The sequence below is a fragment of the Meles meles genome, chromosome 6, assembly GCF_922984935.1.
Source record: "Meles meles chromosome 6, mMelMel3.1 paternal haplotype, whole genome shotgun sequence".
In the NCBI taxonomy this organism is placed as follows: Eukaryota; Metazoa; Chordata; class Mammalia; order Carnivora; family Mustelidae; genus Meles; species Meles meles.
In genome coordinates this window covers 63357649-63373979 of record NC_060071.1, presented here as the reverse complement: position 1 = coordinate 63373979, position 16331 = coordinate 63357649, and the positions used below count along the sequence as shown (strand labels likewise).

Genomic DNA, 16331 nt, shown 5'->3' with positions numbered 1-16331 from the left:
GCACGTTATTTTGGGGCTACCCTTCCTCTGCATTTATTTCTTTTAAGAGTTCTTTAATGTTTCAGTTCACAAAACTTTTAGTTACTAGTAGGAATGGATCCAAAAATCAGTGACAGAAATTAATAGATGCTACCTTTGAACAATGCTTTGTTACATTCCATTGCACAATATCTATCTCCATAAAATTCTTTTCTTGCCAGCGAAGTAGGGTTTAAATAGAGTGTAGGATCACTGAATAATGCCTGAAGAAACATTCTTAAAACCTAGTTATCCTTTTTAAGACTTTTGCCTATTTCCTTTCTATCTCCCTTTGGACAATGTTTTATCCTGGAAATTAATTCTGCAACCCCTTTTGTTTTATACCTTATTTTTCCAATACGTTGCACATTGTTACTTCTGCTCAAGTTACCTTCAATGAAAATGGTTTAGTTCACTTTCATTCCTAACCTTATATTATAAGGATGTATTATGAGTGTGCCAAGTACAGTTCCTATTGTTTGGTTTGAATATAACTGCTGCTACCATAGAGACCTAAGTGTGAATTTTCATTACCTTTCATTTACTCTATATCTGAATTTGATCTGCACTGAGTTTCGAGTTGGATGTATTTATCCTAGGTATCAACACAAGTAGACAAATAGATATAGAGATGATCTGTATCTATTACAAATTAAATATATCTGTATTTATAGTATATTATGTTATATTCCTTGGGAAATAAATTGCTTCTGTTGTGATATCAATTATTTGTAGTGTCTTTAGAAATTCAGCGTATTAGTGAACCTATAGGTCTTGTTGAAAAGCTATGCACAAGTGTTACTGAGTGTAGTCATGTGATTTACTTATTTTTCTTTTCCTTTCTTTAAAAAATATTTATTTATATACTTTAGAGAGAGAGTGAGCTGGAGAGAGTGACAGCATGAGGGGACAGGGGACAGAGGAAGAAGCAGGCTCCCCACTGTGTAGGGAGCCTGATGTGGGGCTCTATCCCAGGACCCTGTGAAGGCAGACATTTAACTGAGTCACCCAGGTGCCCTGCGATTTACTTCTTTTCAAGTGGGACAGAATTGATTAAATTTAGATACTGTTATATGGCATTTATGGGATTTGACAACCACAGAGTAGGCTTATAAGGAATCTCTATTTTATACACTATGAATCTTTCAAGTTTGGGCCAGAATTAATTTTATCAAAAATTTTTCAAAAATTTTAAACAAGAGAGCCTGCTTGAGTTTAGCAAGGATGTTTTCCAAGATTATGTTTTAAATATGTCATTTTGGATTTTTGCTAGACGAGTTTTTTGGGGTTTTTTTTTGCCAGAGTACATGAGACAGTAATTCTTTGGTTGTATTTTGATTTGTAGTATCTTATTTAATGCCATTAAGCAGATTTGTTTGTATTTGCAATTAGCAAGGAATTGTTTTGCCTTTTTTTTTTTTTTTTGGAGATGGGGAGGGGTATTGGGTGAGGGAGAGTATCTTAAGCAGGCTGCACACCTAATGTGGAGGCTGACTCTGGACTTAGTCTCACAGTCCTGAGATCATTGAAATCAGGAGTCAGACGCTCAACCGTCTGAGCCACCCAGGCATCCCTGTTTTTCTTTTCTAAGTGTTGTTTAATAGTACTTGCATTTTATTACCAATTAATGGAACTTTTTAAGAAAGTCAGTAAACACAAAGCGTTAATTATATTTTTAGTTTTCCTACTGCTTAAGGGAGTTATCTTAACCTTACGGCCTAGTGCTGGATGTTAAGATAATCATCCTCATCTAATTGAGGAAATTGATTTAATTTCCCAGTTCAGTGTAGAAGGCTGGAGAATACCTTGCTGCCTCCAACTCATCATTCATCTTTGAGTAATATTATGCAAATTAATTGAGAAAAGAGTTGTAGTGCGTGTGATTCCTTAATTTCCAAAATATCTGTTATTTAAGAATATCTTATGTGCTAAATCTTCCCTCCTTCTTTTTGGATAGATACTCATGATAATTCATCTTCTAAAGAAACTTTCAGGTCCTCGGTTTTCAACTTTTCTAAATTTTGTACTTATTTATTTTTTAAAAATATTTTGCTTATTTGGGGGCACCTGGGTGGCTCAGTGGGTTAAGGCCTCTGCCTTGGGCTCAGGTCATGATCCCAGGGTCAGCAGGGGGCCTGCTTCCCTCTCTGCCTGCTTGTCATCTCTGTCAAATAAATAAATCTTAAAAAAAAAGGATTTTTTTTATTTGAGAGAGACAGAGACAGAGAGAGGGACCAGGGGAAGGGGCAGAGGGAGAAGGAGTAGCAGACTCTTCACTGAGCAGGGAGCCCAACTGGGGCTCAATCCCAGGACCTTGAGATCATGACCTGAGCTGAAGTCAGGCACTTAACTGACTGAGCCACCCAGGCGCCCCTAAATTTTGTATTTATGGCTTAAGATTTTTAGGCTCAATTAGCTTTATTCTAGGCATGGCCCATCTAGACTCCTGCTAGCTAGTATAACTTTTTTAAGGTTTAAAAATGACAACTTGCCTTAATTTTTTGCTTGAGTGCATTTGAATAATGACATTTACTCCCTCTCACAACCCTTTCTTCCACCTTTCTTCCTTCCTCTCCATTTCCTCCTCTTATCTCCTCTCTTCTCCCTCCCTTCCTTCCTTCCTTCATTTCCTTCCTCCCTCCCTCCCTCCTTCTTCCTTCTTTTCTTCCTCCCTCCCTCCCCTCTCTTTCTTCTTTCTTTTCTTTTCTACTCTAGCCCAAAGACAGGGAAGCATTTGAACATTAACAAGTCTTTTAATGTCATAGTTAACTGTATTTCTGAAGTGGGATACTACCCTTCTTCCAGTTAGACCTATGACTCATTCATTTGGGTTACAGTGTCCTTCGGGGGCGATGTAATAATTTTTCAAAGACATCCTGGCCTGTCCAAGAATATAACCTTTACGGAGCTTATGCTGTATTAGAAGGTGTTAATGGAATGTAGGAGAGCTGGCTCCTGAATGGCTGATTAAATAATGTTTTTATATCCTGGAGTAATGTTAAAACCAAGGATCTTAGTGGAAAAAAAGACTGATTTCCACTGGCAGAATTCTATGAGATATGACCCAAAAATTAATATTTGTGGTTAGGAAGCTGTATCTCTTACAGAGTCAAATTTTCTCTGGTGTGTGACTTGAGAGAAAGAATATGGTAATAATAATTAGTTCTGGCATCTGTAACCAAACCCACAGTACTTTGAGTCTAGATTGTCACATTTTCAGCAGTTTGGGAAAAATGAATTTCACCACTGCCATGAAAATAAAAAAGACCATTTTGGAGCTTAAGGCAAGTGAACAAAATCCATTTGGAATTATACTCTGATCTTCATATCATTCAGATTCTTCTTAGGGTAATCATGTAATTAGATCCTGGTGTGAAAAATATCCAAGTAATGAGATTGTGTAAAAGAAAATGTGATGGATTTCAGTGGGCAACTTTTGCATGCACTAAACTAGGCTCAGAAGAGTCAAAATTTGAGGCAGAAGCTGTTTCCCCACTATTTATCCAGACCTGTTGTATGAAGAAGCCATCTCATCCCTTAGATCCAGGCTAACTAGATGTTTACCCCTATTCTGTATATTGAGAGTTTGTTAAGAAGATAAATGGGAAAAAAATTCCAAGGGGAATGTTTAGCCCCTTAGTATTTTGAAGTCCCTAGTTTGTATACCAACCCTCTAGTATGTTTTTCACTAGAGAAGCTGATAGGTCTCCAGATGCTTCATTTTCTTAATTATTGCTTTTGGATTTAGGTGTCTGCTTCTTATGGGAAAATTCACTGAGATTTAGGATGCAGCTGCTAAAAACTTATAGAAGACGAATTTTCCATTTTCTTATTTCAAATAAATATAATTTTATTGTAAGTTAAATAACCTTTTGTTTTAAACTAGTCAGTTATTACTCATGTAGTAGATCTTTTAAAGACTTTTATTAGGCTTTTTTCCTTTTTTAGAGAAGGAGAGAGTGTTTATTCATGTATGGGCTGTCAGAGGGGGGATGGGTTGCAGAAGGAGAGAGACGGAGAGAGAATCTCAAGCAGGCTCCACACCCAGCTTAAAGCCCCAGCTGGGGCTTAATCTCATGACCCTAAGATCATGACCTGAGCTGAAATCAAGAGTTGGATGCTTAACTGACAGTGCCACCCAGGCATCCCAATCAGCCATTTTTCGTTTCGACTAGATAGTTTATTAATTTTACTAAGATATACTGAAAGTTACTTTTTGCTAGAAGAAGTCTGATTTTAAGAAATCCACTGGTTTATATACATCAAAACTATTATAACATCATAAATATCCAATGATCCCCTTCTCTCTCTTTCTTCTTTTTTTGTTTTATTTTGTCTTGTTTTGTTTGAGTTTAATTTTTTTCAATGAGTTCAACTAACATTTCTTGAAAGTTATTAAAAGGATCACAGCTCCATTTGCATGTTGGATGAGATGAAGAAAATATAAAAATTGCTGCCATTTACTGCATGCTTTCCTCTGTCATGGAGCAGACTGTTCTTCCTCTCCCCTGCTTAGTGATAAGGAGGGAATGTAAGGAAATTTTGCCCCACTCTTCACTCTCGCTCCCGTTTTCCAGGAGGAGGGTGGGTCTGCAATCTGATTGGCCAAAGCTGAGGATGAAAGTGTGCTGGTGTTTACTTGCTTTCGTGTTGTCTAGGCAGAAACATAAGCCCCTCCTTCTGTCCTTCCGCTCTGGATCCCGGAGCTGCCTGTCATTCCTGCCCTTGCGGTTGGTGGGCGTTGGCCAGTTTTCATTTCCCCATAGGTGGGTAAAGGATCTGTGGGGTTCGTGAGGGGAGATGGAAGCAGGAGGTCACATATAAAACTGTGTTTATTACACGTTTTGAAATAATTTTTGGTCTTAGAGATACTGCATATTTGGAACACATTTCAGAATTACAATTAGATTCTTGCTGTCATAACAGGGCCCAATGACATTGAATTTTATACATTATAGCATTCCAATTTTGGAAGTAAACTTGCAGTAAAAATTCCAGAATCAGAATGTTATAGTGTAATATATACTGACAGAGCATTCAGATTTTTTCATGTAATAATTTTTATTTATTATATATTAGGAAATAAACTAGAAGTAAGTAAAGAAGGGCAAACCAAGACCGAGTTTCAGGAAACATTTGGAAGCCATTGGCTTAAAACAACAACAACAACCAAATAATAGCTTTATTGAGTTATAATTCATAGACCATAAAGTTCACCCTTTTAAAGTTTATAATCCAATAGTTTTGAGTATATTCACAGAGTTGTGCATCCTTCACAACTATCCAATAGCTAAGATTTCTCTTACTTCATACACATCACCAGTCACTGACTATCCCCTGCCCCGCTACTAATCTTTCTCTCTGTGGATTTGCATAATTTAAATATTTCATATAAATGGAATCAGATTATATGCGGTTCTTTGTGTTTGACTTCTTTCACTCTGGGTAATGTTCTCACTGTTCATGCGTTCTGTAGCATGTCTCAGTGCTACATTCCTTTTTATGCCCCAATTATATCCCGTTGTATGGATATACCACATTTCTCATATTCATCAGGTGATGGACATTTGGATTGTTTCCACTTTTTGGCTATTCTGAGTAGTGCTGCTATGAATATTGTTTTTTTCTGGACTTATTTTCAGTTCTTTTGGGTATATATGTAGAGGTATAATTTCTGGGTCATATGACAACTCTCTCTTCAGCTTTTTGAGGACTCCATTGACTTCTAATATAACTTTTAAAAGTATTTTATTTATTTATTTGACAGTGAGAGATCACAAGTAGGCAGAGAGGCAGGCAGAGAGAGAGGGGGGAAGCAGGCTCCCTGCTGATCACAGAGCTCCATGCGGGGCTTGATCCCAGGACCCTGGGATCATGACCTGAGCCGAAGGCTTTAACCCACTGAGCCACCCAGGCGCCCCCTAATGCAACTTTTGAATAGGAAGCAGTCAAATATAAGTAAGATTTTGGAGTAAGGTTATTTGGGATGAGCTAAGTATTGCTATATCTAACTTAAAACTTTATTTTAATGCAACATTCCTATTTTGTAATTATAGATAATTTAGGGACATTTGTTTGGTTGTGTTATGTTGATTAAAGGAATAGATATCAACTTGTATTAATTCTTTATATGTCATTGCCTAAAATGGTATCCTGATAACTAATGTTAATAGTTTTCTCACTTTTTTTTAAGGATGGAACAAAAGAACACAGTCTAAATATTCAAAGAGTAGAAATTTATCCACGTATTTTATGTCCAAGTACATAGTCAATATTCTTTTGATAAATATCAAATGCAGTTAATCTATGTCCTAGTGTTTTTGTGCTGACCATCACTGGTCCTATAAATATACTTTATTCTTGGGTGAGTGGCCAAAACCCTAACAGGCATTTTCAGAACTTTTTTGTTGCTAGTGCCTGCCTGCCTTTCTTTCTTCCTTCCTCCCTCCCTTCCAAGATTTTATTTGAGAGATTTTATTTATTTGAGAGAGAGAGAGTGAGCAAGAGAGAGTAGAAGTGGGGGGAGAGGCAGAGGGAGAAGCAGACTCCGCAATGAGCAGGGAGCCCAGCACTGGACTCGATCCCAGGACCCTGGGATCATGACCTGAGCTGAAGTCAGATCCTTAACTGACTGAGTCACCCAGGCGCCCTACTAATATCTTTTTTATGAATTTGTTTAGTCATCTCTTTCAATGATAACTTTCTTTTTCCCCACAATTCTTTAATTTTGGCACTTTCTTGTACTCCTGGATGAAATCACTTCAGCCAACGTCTGCTGGCTCTGATTTTTGTATTAATATTAATTTTATGATCAGAGGGCAGAGACTTTGGTAGTCTTCACTTCTATGTCCCCTAGGATTAACATAGTGCTGGCACATTGTAGGTGCTCCCAGAGTGTTTGTTTTATGAGTAAAGGAAAGAATTAATGGAATTTGGTACTGTGCTATTTTACTTTCAAGAAGGAGGAATGGAGGAGCAAAAGTTTATTTGCTATTTTTATAAACATATTTAAGCCTCCCAAAACACAGGAAGTTCGCAACTGAATTAAAGGTGTGCAATTTTTTCTCCAAGAACAGAAAAAATAGAGTAAGATTTTTTGCTTAAGGTTAACACAATAAAGGGCACCTGGATGGCTCAGTTGTTAAGCGTCTGCGTTCTGCTCTGTGCCCCAGGCCGGTCTACTCGGTGCTCACAAGGGCCTCTTTTTAGGGTTCATACCTCTTCATATCCTCCCTTCCTCTGGGTGTAGGTGTTCTCACCTCGCATTCATAGCCCTGGGGATATCACAGCTGCCCTTTTGGCCTCCTGTCACCTGTACTTCTTACTGTGGTCACCTAGTTCTGTCCTGAGTCCCCGCAGACAGACGTTTGCATTCTGACCAGTAACATAACACACAAGGGTTCCAATTTCTTCTCATCTTGCCAACACTTGTTCTCTTCTTTCTTTTTCTTTTTAAAAAATAATAGCCTTCCTAATGGATGTGAAATGGTATTTCACTGTGGTTTTCTTTTCGTTTTTTTTTAGGTATTTGTTATTTATTTGAGAGAGAGAGAGAGAGAGAGAGCGAGCACAAGTTGGGGGGGTTGTGGGCAGAGGGAGAGGGAGAAGCAGACTCCCTGCTGATCAGGGAGCCCATGCGGGGCTCCATCCTAGGACCCTGGGATCATGACCTGAGCCGAAGGCAGATGCTCAACCGACTGAGCCCCCCGGGTGCCCCTCACTGTAGTTTTCATTTGGATTTCTCCGGTGATTAGTGATGTTGAGCATCTTTTCATGTGTCTTTTGGCCATTTGTATACCTTCTTTGGAGAAATGTCTCTTCAAGACTTTTGCCCATTTTTAAATTGGATTTTTTGTTTTTTGTTGTTGTGTTCTTCTCTCTTGTCTTTAAGCACTTAGTTTGTGTTTGTCTTGTGACACATAACGTAGTCTGGCTCACATTGGCATTGTTTATGTGTGCCTTTGTCTCCCTCCTAGGCTGGGTGAGCCCCTAAAAGATAGTTAGGGTTATTTATCTCTTTTTCCACTAGTAGGCTAGCACAGGTGTTATGCACAGTGAGCCTTAAATAAAAAATTTGTTAAATGGGTAGTAGAAGACAGTATAGTCACTTGGCAAATACTTGAGTGCCAGCTGTGGTCAGGACTCTCTTCTGGGCACTACTCAGATCCATCTGAGCATGGAGTGCAGGGCAGAGAAGGTGAGGGGGCAGCCGTGGAAATGGGGAGGGACTGGAGAGCAGTGGTATGGATAGCATGGAATGAAGTCTTTCATGAGATCATGTCCATTAAAAAATATTCTTATGCAATAATTAGAGTTATGACTTGTGTTTCAAGTTCACATAGCTAATTTCTTATTCTCCTGTCCTTCTGTATTGTTTCTGATATGACTTTCCTCCCACCCTCTTACTTTTGGGGGTACAGTTAACGAGGGCAGCTCAGATGTTATGTTGGGGGCATTGAGAGCAACCATGAAGGTACCAGGTCTTTTTCACCTTCCTCTGGTCAGTAGGAAGCTTAGTTTTCTGAGATTCTGAGGGTATTCTAGCTTTGTTCAAACATTTTTTTTAAATTTATTATGTCCAGTGCTTTATTTAACATAAATAGTCTCATAAGAGGAGACAAACATGTCCCCAGGCCAGTACAGAGTACGTGTGTGTGTGTGTGTGTGTGTGTGTGTGTGTGTGTGTTTATGAGGAAGAGATATGTGAGGTCCCTGATCGGTTCTCTGAGGGGGTGGCCAGTCAGGCAGGGCCTGGGCCAATCAGTAAGGCAGATGAGGTCCCTGTCCTGGGGTCCTCACTGATCCTGGGCGATGTAGTCTGGCCTCATGGCTGTGTGGTACTCGTCGATGAGCTGCTGCACCACCTCCCTGGACATGTCTAGCTCGTCGAAATTCTCCTTGAAGATGTCCTCCTTGCGGAACTGCTCCAGGAAGGCCTCCCGTTTCCGCAGCTTGTCATACTGGCGACAGGTCCGCTCGAAGAGCGAGGAGATGCTGGTGTGGCTGGCCATCATGAGCCCACTGACCTGGGGGGCCGGAGGCAGGTAGGGAGACTTCCTTGACAGGGCCACCTGGATGTTGGCAGGGCCCCAGGGGATGAAGTTGGCCAGCTTCCGTTCCCGGATCCTCTGCAGACTCTTGTGGACCTGGGTGGGGTCCACCTCCCCCTGGATGATGTTGAGGATGGCGATGACGCAGTGGTTGGTCTGGCGATCCCGGCCCGTGGACACCATCACGTTCTTGGGCTGCAGCAGCCGCCTCATGACATCCAGGACAGTGGTCTTCCTCACGCTGGCCACCGACTGGTCCGTGGTGAGCGGAGTGTAACCCGTCATGAGGAAGTGGAGTCGCGGAGTGGGAATGAGGGAGGCGATGAGGCCAATGAGGTCGTTGTTCATGTAGCCGGGGTAGCGCAGGGTGGTGGCGCTGGCTGACATGATGGTGGACACCAGCTGGTTGATCTGGGAGAAGGACGGGTTCTGGATGTGCAGGCGGTCTGTGGCAATCCGGTTCAGGGCTGTGTTGTCCAGCACCACCACACAGTCTGCATTCTGGGTCAGCCTCTTGAGCGTGAGCAGTGAGTTGTAGGGCTGGACCACCACATCGCTCATCTCGTCCTGGTTGGGAAACACTGAGTATGTCTGCACCAGCTTCTTGGAGTACCTGTCATTCAGCCATTCTAAGAGGTAGGAGCCCAGGCCAGAGCCTGTCCCCCCAGCAATGGAGTGACATAGCACAAAGCCCTCTAGACTGTCACTGCCATCTGCCTCCCGATCTATGATGTTGAAAATGTCCTCGTGGATCTTCTCTCCCTGTGAGAATCCACTGACCCAGTTGTTGCCAGCTCCTCCTCCATGCTCCGACAGGTAGATGTTCTCTGGGTTGTAGAGCTTCGCATAGGGGGAGTTGAGGATGGAGTGGATCACCCGGGGCTCCAGGTCCAGCAGCACCGCCCTGGGGATGTAGTGCTCATCGTCTGCCTGGTAGAAAAAGACGTCCTTGCGGTCAGTGCCCTCGGTGGTGAACTCCTCCACGATGCCCTCGGAGCTGATACCATGCTCGGCGCACAGCTGTTTCCAGAACTCGAACCCAATCTGATTGCCGCACTGGCCCAACTGTAGGGTGATGATTTCCCTCGGCATCGCTCCTCAGGCACCCTGTTCAAAATTTTTGATTTGATATCAACTCCAGCTGTGAAAAGTGACAGTTTCAGCAAGGCATTACCAAGCTACATGACTCAGGGGTGTGCCAAACCATGTATGGTAATTCATGATTCTGTAACCTGGTGGCTGTGAGGTCTGATAAAGGAGTCTTCCATATTTAATTGTGACAGTGAGCACTGACCTTCTGGGTCAGGGTGTGTTGCTGGTTCCAGGACTATGTCCTGAGTACTGCATTTCAACCTTGGCTTTCCAAGGTCAGATCTATTTGCCTTCATGAACTAAAAATTTTTTTTTCTAATAGTCTTTTCATATAATAGTAGGCTTTCTTTTTTTTTATTTTTAAAAATTTAAATTCAATTAATTAACATTCAGTGTGTAATTAGTCTCAGAGGTAGATGTCAGTGACTGATCAGTCTTATATAACACCCAGTGGGCATTACATCACGTGCCCTCCTTACTGTCCATCACCCGGTTACCACCTTCCCTCAATCCCCTCCCCTCCAGCAACCCCCAGTTTGTTTCCTATGATTAAGAGTCTCTTTTGGTTTATCTCCCTCTCTGATTTCATCTTGTTTTATTTTTTCCTCTCTTCCTCTCTGTTTTGCTCCTCTGTTTTATTTCTTAAATTCTGTATATAAGTGAAATCATATGATCATTGTCCTTCTCTGATGGGCTTATTTGTTTAGCATAATACACTCTAGTTCCATCCATGTCATTGCGAATGGCAAGATTAATGAACTATAGTCTTGAAGTTTTAGTAAAGAAATTATAAACTGTGCTCCTGAAATATCCTTGAGCCCCTTTGCTTATTTCCATGGCAACTACCTTTTAAATATTAGGAGGGGCCCCAGGTGGCTCAGTTCTTTAAGCATCCAACTCCTGGTTTTGGCTCAGGTAATGATCTCAGGGTTGTGAGATTAAATGCCCTGTGTTGAGGCTCCACACACAGTGGGGAGTTTGTTTATCCTTCTTCCTCTGCTCCCCCATAAATAAATAAATAAAATTTAAAAAAATCTTTAAATAAATATTAGTTCTGATAGGCATTTATAAGCAGTCTCAAATGCTATCAAATTACTTCAACTGAAATGAAACCACATTGTTCTCTAATATTAGCATCTTTACTGCAGATTTTGAGTTTGGACTTCATATAAATTAAAAATTCATTAAAGAGGTGCCTGGGTGGCTCAGTCAGTTAAGCATCTACCTTTTGCTCAGGTCTTGATCCCAGACTGAGCCCTGCATTGGATGCCCTGCTCAGCAGGGAGTCTGCTTCTCCCTCTGCTCCTCCCTCTGCTCATGTTCTCTCTCTCTCTCTCAAATAAATAAATAAAATCTTAAAAAAACCCAATTCCTTTGAAGTTAGGAGTTGGCTGAGTCATCTTTTAAATTTTTTTTTTATCTTATCGATGTTCTCTTTTCTTATAGATTATGTATTTTCTAATGCATGAGTCCTCATGACAATGGTGTTGAGCTCATTTTTCTAGTATGCGCTACATTTGTGTTAGCAGGAATATTTAGGAACTAAGGAGAATAAGTGCTTGTGCATATTTTTGGGCTAGTGTCAATTGCCTGTGGATTATCTGTGACAAATTATAAAATTTGGACCTACATGTCCAGTCATGTCTAGCATTCTATCTTGGTTTCCATCCCATCACTATTTGGTCTATATATTTAGGTATTTTAAATAATTTAATTTGAATTAAAATAATAGAATATAAATTTGTTGGGGAAAATAATTCTTCATTCTAAGATGAATGCTAATGCTTTCTGCATTTTCAAGTGTTTTAGGTTGTTTTTTTTTAAGATTTTATTTATTTTATTTGACAGAGATTACAAGTAGGCAGAGAGAGAGGAGGAAGCAGGTTCCCTGCTGAGCAGAGAGCCTGATGCAGGGCTCAATCCCAGGACCCTGGGATCATGACCTGAGCCGAAGGCAGAGGCTTTAACCCACTGAGCCACCCAGGTGCCCCTCAAGTGTTTTAGGTTTGTTTTTTTTTTTTTTTTTTTTTTGGTGGCCAAATATTGTCCACACACACTAAAACACTGGAAAATGGTAAAGTTGGGAAGCATAGAAATAAGACTACAGGTAATCATTTGTCATTTGTGAGTGTTGAAGAAGGTTCAATCCCTTAAACCTTTTCCAGGCAGGCATTTCCATTTTCAGTGTTTGTAAGTCAGGGTTCCTACAGGAAGTAGGTGGATTCTCCGATGAGATAGTTGAGGAGAGTTTAATAAAGGGGCTGTTTACCAAGAAGTGAGGAGAACAGAATGAAACCAGCAAAGGGTGGCACCATAGCCTGAGAGAACTGTGGGAAGCTGTTACCTTCCTGATTTCCCTGTTTCCCAGGAAGGATAAGGAGATGGAGAGGCTACCAGAAACTAGAAGGCAGGAACTTCCCAACAAGAGCTGTGGCCTTTGTTGAAGGAGGCTGCCAACCCCTGGTGACCTAGAAGGGAGAAGATGTGGAATAAACATCTTGACCTCACTCTCTTGCTTCCCTTTAGTCTCCTACTGATGCCTTCTATCGGCTGAATCTGACAGGAAGCTAGAGGTCGAGACCCTTCCAAGTCAGCCCCCAGGGGACATAGCAGGTGGAGAAGGGTACAGAGAGGATGTCTTAGGAAAGATGGAGAATATCCAGCCCAAATGCACCCCCCCTTTTTCCTCTCTATTATTTGATCATAATATCATGTATCAGGTTTCTAAAGAAGAGATCTAGCTGTCTAGCTGTCTGGGAAACATGAACCATTTAATAGTGGAAGTTCTGGATGCTGCTTCCCCAGAAATCCTGAGAAGCCCAGATAAAAAGTGACATTGAGTCTTGTTGGTTCAGTTTGTTTCTTCTGCAGGAGAAATATCAGGGACTACCTTCAAACACAGCTCCAGCACTTTTTGCCTTGCATTCCCTGATTGCACACCGGGGATTGGTCAACAGGACTGCTTAAGCACTGTAGAAAATCAAACATATCCAAGGTGCTAGGCCTGCATTAGGTTCTGGAGTCATGAAGACAGATAAGACAGTTCTTTCTCTAGCTTACAGTCTAAAAGTGGTACTGGACCTTTACAGATTACATGCTATAAAATGTTATAGGCAAGGAAGTCCTTATATAGGAAATTAATCTTGAAAAATAAGTACTTTTCAGGTGAAAGGTTATTATAGCAGCACCAACAAAGGTTTGAAATGACCTGATACACCTTGGTACCGTAGTAGGACAGTTTTGGACTGAACATCTCCTCCAAGCTAATAGAGACAATTCTGTCTTTAAAGACCCAGAAGTTAAAGGCCTATCGCACAACTTTTCCACTTCGGGGTATGTCAACAGCAATAGGCCAAGAGTGACAGAACCCCACCTTCTACTCACTCCCACACCCGGCTACAGTATCCAGAGGCCCTGAGATTTTTAGGCACTCCTGTCGTATTATACTCAATTTCTACTTCTTATTGTCTCTTGAACGACTTCCAGCAGCAGCAAACACTGGCTGTGATTGATGTTTTCAGAGGCTTCTTCATCTCAGCCACTGTCTGGGCCTGTGTATATCCATATGCAATAGAAATGGTTGTTCTTACTGTCTCAGTGAGCGATCGTATTCTTGGACCAGTGGAAGGGTCCCCAGCAACTTGCCCGAGATTGTAGGTTGTAGCCTAAATACATTGCAGAATATATCATAGCCTTCCTTTAGGTTGGCCCATGTATCACTCCCTCCCCCCGCCCCCAATCTGAGTAAGGAGGATGGTGCTTTTGTACCTTGGCTCTTAAGAAGTAATTGCATACCACCAACTAGTATGTATGTATGTATGTATTTATTTGACAAACAGAGGTCACAAGTAGGCAGAGCAGCAGGCAGAGGGAGAGAGGGGGAAGCAGGCTCCCTGCTGAGCAGAGAGCCGAATTCAGGGCTCCATCCCAGGACCCTGAGATCTTGACCTGAGCTGAAAGCAGAGGCTTAACCCACTGAGCCACCCAGGTGCCCCACCAACTAGTATTTTAGAGACAAAGTCCCTGTAACTTGAGAACTTAAAAAACATAGTGATCCGAAGGGGCACGTGTCCCCGAATGTTTATAGCAGCAATGTCTACAATAGCCAAACTATGGAAAGAACCTAGATGTCCATCAACAGATGAATGGATAAAGAAGATGTGGTATATATACACAATGGAATACTATGCAGCCATCAAAAGAAATGAAATCTTGCCATTTGCGACGACGTGGATGGAACTAGAGCATATCATGCTTAGTGAAATAAGTCAATCGGAGAAAGACAACTATCATATGATCTCCCTGATATGAGGACATGGAGAAGCAACATGGGGGGTTAGGGGGATAGGAGAAGAATAAATGAAACAAGATGGGATTGGGAGGGAGACAAACCATAAATGACTCTTAATCTCACAAAACAAACTGGGGGTTGCTGGGGGGAGGTGGGATTGGGAGAGGGGGAGGGGGCTATGGACATTGGGGAGGGTATGTGCTATCGTGAGTGCTGTGAAGTGTGTAAACCTGGCGATTCACAGACCTGTACCCCTGGGGATAAAAATACATTATATGTTTATTTAAAAAAAAAATTTGGAAGGGGAGGCGAACCATAAGAGACTATGGACTCTGAAAAACAACCTGAGGGTTTTGAAGGGTCAGGGGTGGGAGGTTGGGGGAACAGGTGGTGGGTAATAGGGAGGGCACGTTTTGCATGGAGCACTGGGTGTTGTGCAAAAACAATGAATACTGTTACGCTGAAAAAATAAATAAAATGGAAAAAAAAATTTATGTGGGGTTACACATGTCTTGAGTTTCAAATCCAAGATTTTGAGAGTCCATGAAATGATTACAACATGAACTTTGTAGTAGGCATTTAACAAATGTTTGTTGAATGAATGAATGGATTGTCAGTCTTGTTGGGATGTTAGAGCAGCAGAAGAATTAGTTGGGTGATTTTATCTGAACAGGAGAGTTACGTTTTAAGGCATGTTTTTGTGAAAAAATTTCTACGATAGAAATGTACTTTTGATATAATAGGGCTCTACTTCAATATTTTGGAGTCCAAAAGCAACGGCTGCTGGGGCAGGGGGATGGTGTATATCCATGAAGACCTTTAAAAAAAGATTCCTTGTAAGTTTAAATTGGTTTTCCAGAAGGACAAGTTCTCATATAACATAGTCAGTGATATGTCTTAAATCTCTTTTTTACACAGTATTCCTTCTCACATTGCTAACAAGGAGAAAACAGGTGCAGGGAAAACTTTAGTTTGAGGAACATAGATGCAGTGGAATTTCCTTGGGATTTTTCTGTATTTTAAATTTTCTAAACTTCCATACCTGATATACTTTGATCGATGAAACTCATGAGAAATAGAGAATGTCAGCTTAAAGTAATAGCACACAATTATAAATGTCTCGATGTTTTTCACTTATTATTGGAGAAGCCATCTTTTTATCAGCTAGTGTGTCTTTTTCCAGAACATGAGTGGTTTCACAATTCACCTTTAAACCTTTTGGGCACACAGCCTCCCTTTAAAGGAAGGCAAGTTTTTTTCCTTGTCATTCATCATTTGCCATACTTGGGGACCGTGGAATTTTGTTCCCTGTTTAGGCCATTAGTCATGAGAGCAATTGGTCACAGGTCTTCCTGACTGATGTGGGGTCCTTTTGGACTAGCCCCAGTTCCTGAGACTGGTGAGAAATTAATACGCTTCTATGTCTGAAAGACCATGTGCTCTGGCCTCTTTTACAACTTCCGAAGGGCCTGTCTTCTGAAGGGGCTCTGACTGGGCAGACTGAACTGGATTTATTTTATCTCAAGAGGTTCCAGCAGTTTTTCTCTGTGGATGATGTATTTAAAGTTTCCCTTCAGTTGTCATATTGCAGGCATTCAGGATTCTCATTTAATGTTCTTTTGAAAGTTTCTACTTTTGTGAGCAACAACTACAAGATAAAGTCATAATTTTCTAATCTAATGAATGACAAGATTAGTCCTTCTGGTTTAAACTTAAGAAACCTGGGGCGCCTGGGTGGCTCAGTGGGTTAAAGCCTCTACCTTCGGCTCAGGTCATGATCCCAGGGTCCTGGGATCGAGCCCTGCATCGGGCTTTCTCCTCTGCGGGGAGCCTGCTTCCTCCTCTCTCTCTGCCTGCCTCTCTGCCTAGTTGTGATTTCT

The 16331-nt window shown here is 41.3% G+C and overlaps 2 protein-coding genes across 2 annotated transcripts in view; one reads left to right on the top strand and one right to left on the bottom strand.

Annotated features, from left to right (window-relative positions):
• FSIP1 (fibrous sheath interacting protein 1) overlaps positions 1–16331 on the top strand; it is a 188880-nt gene that overhangs the window by 119733 nt on the left and 52816 nt on the right. The gene's annotated exons all lie outside the window — the stretch shown is intronic.
• Positions 8814–10164, bottom strand: LOC123944180 (tubulin gamma-1 chain-like). The gene has a single exon (XM_046009043.1). The coding sequence runs from the start codon at positions 10158–10160 to the stop codon at positions 8814–8816; it is 1347 nt and encodes a 448-aa protein (XP_045864999.1). The 5' UTR covers positions 10161–10164.

Excerpts from the sequence above, each read along its gene's own strand:
- LOC123944180 (XM_046009043.1), bottom strand. The coding sequence starts at position 10,160 with ATGCCGAGGGAAATCATCACCCTACAGTTGGGCCAGTGCGGCAATCAG.